This window comes from Vollenhovia emeryi, unplaced genomic scaffold, assembly GCF_000949405.1.
Source record: "Vollenhovia emeryi isolate VEMERY1.0 unplaced genomic scaffold, V.emery_V1.0 DF939172.1, whole genome shotgun sequence".
NCBI classification, from domain to species: Eukaryota; Metazoa; Arthropoda; class Insecta; order Hymenoptera; family Formicidae; genus Vollenhovia; species Vollenhovia emeryi.
Window position 1 is genome coordinate 431,514 of NW_011967194.1, and position 6,000 is coordinate 437,513.

At 47.9% G+C, this 6,000-nt stretch overlaps 2 protein-coding genes across 8 annotated transcripts in view; one reads left to right on the forward strand and one right to left on the reverse strand.

Annotated features, from left to right (window-relative positions):
* Positions 1-2,445, forward strand: part of LOC105563692 (protein FAM107B) — a 54,968-nt gene extending 52,523 nt beyond the window's left edge. For all 7 annotated transcript variants that reach the window (XM_012015488.1, XM_012015485.1, XM_012015489.1 and 4 more), the window contains one exon: positions 219-2,445. In XM_012015488.1, the coding sequence (XP_011870878.1) occupies positions 219-308 (90 nt within the window). In that variant the 3' untranslated portion in view covers positions 309-2,445. The remainder of the gene's footprint in view (positions 1-218) is intronic.
* Positions 2,096-5,921, reverse strand: LOC105563691 (methionine aminopeptidase 2). Its single transcript, XM_012015483.1, has 6 exons — positions 5,729-5,921; positions 4,868-4,942; positions 4,434-4,759; positions 3,625-4,029; positions 3,110-3,377; positions 2,096-3,004 (listed from the first exon to the last, which is right to left on the reverse strand). Exons 1-6 carry the CDS (start codon positions 5,871-5,873, stop codon positions 2,799-2,801), a joined length of 1,425 nt encoding a protein of 474 aa, XP_011870873.1. The 5' UTR covers positions 5,874-5,921; the 3' UTR covers positions 2,096-2,798.
* Positions 5,922-6,000: the final 79 nt, after the last annotated feature.

The following is a 6,000-nucleotide window of genomic DNA, read 5'->3' on the forward strand; positions in this document are numbered from 1 at the left end:
CTCCTAGAATCCCCAGACTCCGAGATCTTGGAATCCCCAGACGTTCAGATATCTCCGATTACAAAAGTCTCGTTCTGTTTCGAGAAATTACAGAAAATGCGCGCGCGCAGAACAATGCAATTAAATTTGTTCCCGTATTCGCAACTGAAATGCGCAATTGATTATGAGATCGGACTGCGCGCTGATCTGATATTAAACGCGGATGAATTTGATTGCAGCAGGAACAATCGCGGGCGACGATGGTGCCGCCCAGCAACCTCCTGATAACAGCAAGGGCGAAGCTGAGGCCTCGCACCGAGTCCCAGTGAAGCCGATGAAGATCAAAGGTCGTGAAGCGATGCCGCGTCCGGGTGAAGAGAACGATGATCCGCTCGGGCGGCTCGTAATTTCACCCCTCGGCGCCTTATCGATTGCAATCAGTGTACATACGCATAACCCGATAAGATTCCCCTGGCACGAGGATTATTAGCGGCGTCATTCGGCGCGCCGAGAAGCGTGTGCTGTAACAGACGTTAAGTCTCTTAATACACGTTCGAGATAACGCGATTGAACGGAACGCGCGCGTATTCGATCGTTATCGCGCGCAGAGGAAGGGGATCGGCATCTGGAATCTCGACGAACGTCTCGTGGATATTCAACACCGCCACGTTGCCGCGCCAATCCGCCCGTAAGATCATTCCCCAAACAACACGAGGAACCAAACGACACGTCTCGAAGATTAGGAGCTATCTTTACGACGCGCCAGTTTAGAGAACATCGTAAATTGCGGTGTCGTTTGCGCGTTGCCCTGAATCAAGCGCCACGCAAGTGGTTCTCGTAAAACGCATTGCATATCGGGTCTCTCGATGTACAATACAATCAGCAACCAACCACGTGTCTTCGTTTAATGATAAATCAGCGTGTGCCGAGCTTAGCTTGACGACCAATTAGTAACGTCGACGACGCGATAACGTTCATTACATACGGTTATTATCGTAAACGCGGTAATTCGATTAGATTGTGCGTGCAAGCGTCGACTTGGATATAATAACCGACGTATTTTTTCTTACGAGGACGTTTCGTCGCGAGGGCATCGGCGGCGCGATAGTAACACAGTAGGACAGATCGACAATAGGTAGTAGCTGTAGACAATGAGATAACGCGAAAGAATTTATTCGTGGACGACATTTGTCGGTTACTTAAACGGGGAACTGTCTCTGCTCCGAGCCTTTGATTTTAAGCGATATGTCTCTTTAATATTGAAATGGAATTATTTGTTCAAAATTATGTCGTAAAACTCACCGACGACGAGTATTTCTCCGAGAATTGGGGCATTCAAATGCGCACTGATAGTAAAGTCTATTGTTCCGTTACAAGATAACGTCATTCTGCACTGCTTAGGATTAATCGCTCGAGCACGAGTCATGAATCGCGAATGCCCGGGCATCCGCGATAAAAGTATCGGCGCCTCTGAACGAGCTCTCCTCGTGCTGAAGGCGAAGATCCCTTTCCTTCTCTCCCTCGGACATCACGACGATGTTTCCCCACGATCTTCGACACGATTTCGGGCACGTAGAAAGAGTATTTTGTACGAAGCTTAGATCGCCGACGGTGGCATTACTTTGTTCTCCGCTACACATTCTCAAGCTGAATACATCACGGAATAAATAAACGTATTGGGACGATTTTGCGAAGATACCTGCAACTAATCGCACGATTGGCCGTTCCCGATTTGTCGCCGATGGCTTTGACCCCGCGAATCAGCTATGACGGATCATTTGGAACTCGACGCTATCTCCGGATCTTACGTGAATTGAACGACAAAATTGCATCGTTTGGACTGTATGGAAGTGATGCCACTGGAAGTGAAAGTAGTTTCCGCTAGGAGACGAGAGACGAATAAGTCAGGACTCCGCGGGACCATGTGTTCTTATAACTTCGTTACACGGCAGTAAGAGAAATCCGACATCTGCCTTGCGTAGTAACAATTATTATTAATCGTATTTAAGTATCGAATCGACGTTAATATTAACTATAGATTTCGTGGCTCATTATGTTATGATGAATTCTGCGGAGGTGCGCAACATTCTGGGTCGAAAATCATGTAAGCCGTTAAGTTTGTTACAACTTTAATTTACCAACTGATCCATGAAAATCTTATAATATATAACTCGCGCTTAAGTGCGCAAGGAGATATCACCCAACCAATAGAGGAGCCACAGATGGAGAGGATACTTTCGTTTCTTTTTTTCTTTTCTTTTGTACAGTTGTCACATGTATGTGTAGGCTAAACTCTACGTTTTAACATAAACTTAATCACGATATTCAGGACCTTAAGAGATCATCGCAATGATAAAATCTCGGATTCCAAATATATTTTATTCAACACTAAACATCAACCCCCCCCATCATTTCCACTCCAACGTGTAAGAAACCATTAATAAAACAAAAAAACGTTACAGGAAATATAACAGCGAATATAGACCCTCTTCTCGAAATGTGTACGCCTGTGGGGATGAAAAGAGAAAAGGAGACGTGTCCTTAAACGACACACGAAACACCTGATGTATAATATGTTACCGGTACGTATGTCATCGGTTAAAAATCACATTGTCGCTGCAACACCTCTTTACGATTGAGAAAAAGAATGAGGTCACGGATAGTACATCACACTCAGAAATGCCACGTTGCTAACGTATTACAATATAATGATCACCTTGGTCGCATCGCGGGATACGACGCTTCGACACAGCGATGTTACATCGAGATTAAAATACATCTTGACATCCGATAATAATTCACATAAAACAACGGCCGATTTAATAATCGTCACCGCGGGAAATTACTTCTTTACATGTAGGACGCAGGACGAGGGTGTGCTCGAACTGAGCGGTGTAACAGCCTTTGACGTCGACCAACGGCGGATACGCTTCCACGGCGCCTTTCTCGCAGAGATCCTTCAGCGCCATTTGGTACTTTGTGCAACCGACGCGGTCCAACCAGCGTTTACAAAAAGCCAGAGTACCTGAAACGCAAATATCCGTAAAGTGGCGAATGTTCGAGCGCTGAGATTAAGCTGTTCATTTCTTTTTTCTTTTAAGCCCAATCAAGTAGCCTGTGGGCTTCTCACCAAAATGCTTGTTGATAGTATTGAGAAGGGACTTGCTGCTTTGCAGTCTCAATGGCACGAAACCGGCGTCGAAGCTCTTCATGTAATGCGAACATTCCATGTCATCGTGAACCACGCCTCTACCGGTAGACCCGAAGGTTTCGATCGCGTAGAACTCGTTTTCCTCCATCCGGATGGCCTCGCCGCCTCTGACTATCGGTACAGTTTTCCCGGCGTGTATGCGATAGGGCGAGATCGAGTGACCATTCAGATTCCTAATTGATTTCACCTACAAAAGATTCGATTTACTAATTAAATTTCCATCACTATCTTCGCTAGTCTTAATGCTGACTTGTGTCTTTAAATATTTTTGCAATTATGTCTCGAATCGAAGTTTAGAAGCTTGCGATTGAACTAGGAATATACATTTTCGAAGCTCGAGTCGTTAAAATCAACTAAGGTACGTGCTATCTAAACTGGATTATTATCAATTCCAATTATGGACGCTGCATTATACCGCATTCCATATTTCGTACCGGATACGTTTTGCCGTCCAGTTCCACCTCGTACGATTCCATAACTTCCTGAATAGCTGCACCGACGTCGCACAACTGCACGTCGATACCGGCGGCCTTGATACCGGTATTGGTGGCGTCGCGGACAGCCTCGATCAGCTTGTCGTACTTGGGATTGAACGTCAACGTGAACGCGCAATCGATGATACGTCCGTTGATGTGAGTACCGAAGTCGATCTTGGTGACGTCGTCGTACTCGAGAACCGTCGGATCGCCGGCGTTCGGGGTGTAGTGGGCCGCGCAATGGTTGCGGGAGCAGCCGGTCGGGAACGCCAGTCCGGCCAGCAGGCCGTCCTCCCCGATCAATTTCCGAGCGGTCTCCTCCAGCTCGTTGCAGATCTCTATCATGGTCATTCCCGGTTTGATCTGCGGAATTCATTCGTGAAAGAAATCAAAGTCCCGCATTACGAGATAGCAGGTTTTTAACATCGAAATTCAATCACAAACTCTTTCGCAACGATTGTACGATCTAACAATGCCTATCTCACTAAACGACAGATTTTACTCGACAAATTCATGGCGGCACCAACGGACGATGTTCTGTTAATTAGCAGAAACGCGCTATCTCATCTTAGAAACCTATCTCGTAACACGAGACTCGTCTACACATCGCGGAGCCTCTCGATTTATATTGTTCACACAAAAATGCATCCTGATGCTTGGTCTGGATATTCTACCATCTTATCTAAGATACGTGCGAGGTCTTACGCAACCCGCACTCGGCAACTGAGAACGCGCGTTATCGCAACAGCACGCACAGACTTGCGTACCCATTTCATGATATGCTTTCTGGTCTGTCGATGCGCCTCGGCCGCCTGTCTGGCCTCATTGTAAATGTCATTGTGCATTCTGTCGAGGGCGCGCGCCTCCTCGCTGCTGAAGCGCATCTTCGCCATCCTGTCGTCTATCCCGGCGGACCCGTGAATCATCACCTGCCCCACCGGGAAATTGCCGTCCGGGAACAATTCCGACACGGGAATGCTCGGCGGGTCCGTTTGCTGTTTAACACCGCCCTTATCCTTGGGTTTGCGCTTCTTCTTCTTCTTCTTCTTGGCCTCCTCGCTCTCGCCACTGTTCTCGGTCACCTCTGCGGCGCCTACGAATTTCGACCGAAGAATGCGTCGTCGCAAAATTGTTAATACTGAATTTTAGCCCGTGATAGTAGATATAGAAATATAGAGGGACAGCAAACTGTTAGCGATACCTTCGGCCACTGCCTCGTCATCCTTGGCCTTATCTTCTTCTCCTTCTGGCACATCTGCACTAGCCTCTCCAGCACCTGTACAAAGATACCCATCTATCAATACTTCTGTACGGAATCAATAACGCAATTTCTTTCATCGTAAGCCAACATCTATATGTGAATTTTATGGAATTCTTAACTTCCAATCAAATGTACGTTTGGAACTAAAGAAAGAGGATACTAAATACGTGTTATGCGGCGTCCACAATAAGATCTTTAAGAAAACTGCTAATATCGCAGTCGATTATTCCCCTCGCATTCGATTGTGACAGGTGACTGTTTTAAATTTTACGTCATAAAGATCTCATTGTAGACGCCGCATCATAACCAATGTATAATGCATCTCTCTTCTTGCAAATCACAATGTTCCAAGGTCAGGCAACCTGTTTCGCGCTCATCACTTTCAACTCGCGTGTTCAGGCTCGTGTGAAGTTCGACGACACAAAGGAAGCGGATTTTGCGCCCAACAATTGTCAATACAAAATTACGTAATATTTCCGGATAACGTTGCACTCGGTGGAGCGACTTCCGTCAACCTTGAAACTACTCCAGATTATTAATTTCATTTCAAGTAACGGGCAACTCTCGTCAACTCGCGTCGTTCGATACGGGCGAGGTGTCGCGGGGAGCTCGCGTGCGCTCGGAAGCGGATCGTCCCGGCGACCTCGCGACCCACCCGGTTGTCGCCGCGACGCGAGCAGGGAAATTCGGTGGACATGCGGGACCGCGTGTGCCGCGAAACGCCGAGGCGTGACAACCGGGGGGCGGGGGGGGGGGGGCACGCTCCGGCCGTTTAAACGTGAACACTCGAACAGGACGCACCGGCCTTCTTCTTCTTTTTCTTCTTCTTCTTCTTCTTCGAGGCCTCGGCCGCCCCGGACTTGTCCTCCCCGTCGACGATCTCGTCCTTCTCCTCGTTGACGAGTTTCTCGGCGGACTTGCCGACTTCGTCCAACACGGCCGCCATTTTCGGGTACGATGGCCAAACAATGCTGCGGCGTACGGCACTCCGCCGCTCTGTCGCGCGACCGCGTGAAGAAAAAAGACCGCGCGGTAAGCAGAGCCGGGTTACCGACTGCCCGACGGGCAGCGAG

Coding starts and splice junctions, on each gene's coding strand:
- LOC105563691 (XM_012015483.1), bottom strand. CDS start 5,873: ATGGCGGCCGTGTTGGACGAAGTCGGCAAGTCCGCCGAGAAACTCGTC. Junction 4,943..5,728: donor GAAAAAGAAGAAGAAGGCCG/GTGCGTCCTGTT, acceptor ATCTTTGTACAG/GTGCTGGAGAGGCTAGTGCA. Junction 3,005..3,109: donor TACTATCAACAAGCATTTTG/GTGAGAAGCCCA, acceptor TTTGCGTTTCAG/GTACTCTGGCTTTTTGTAAA.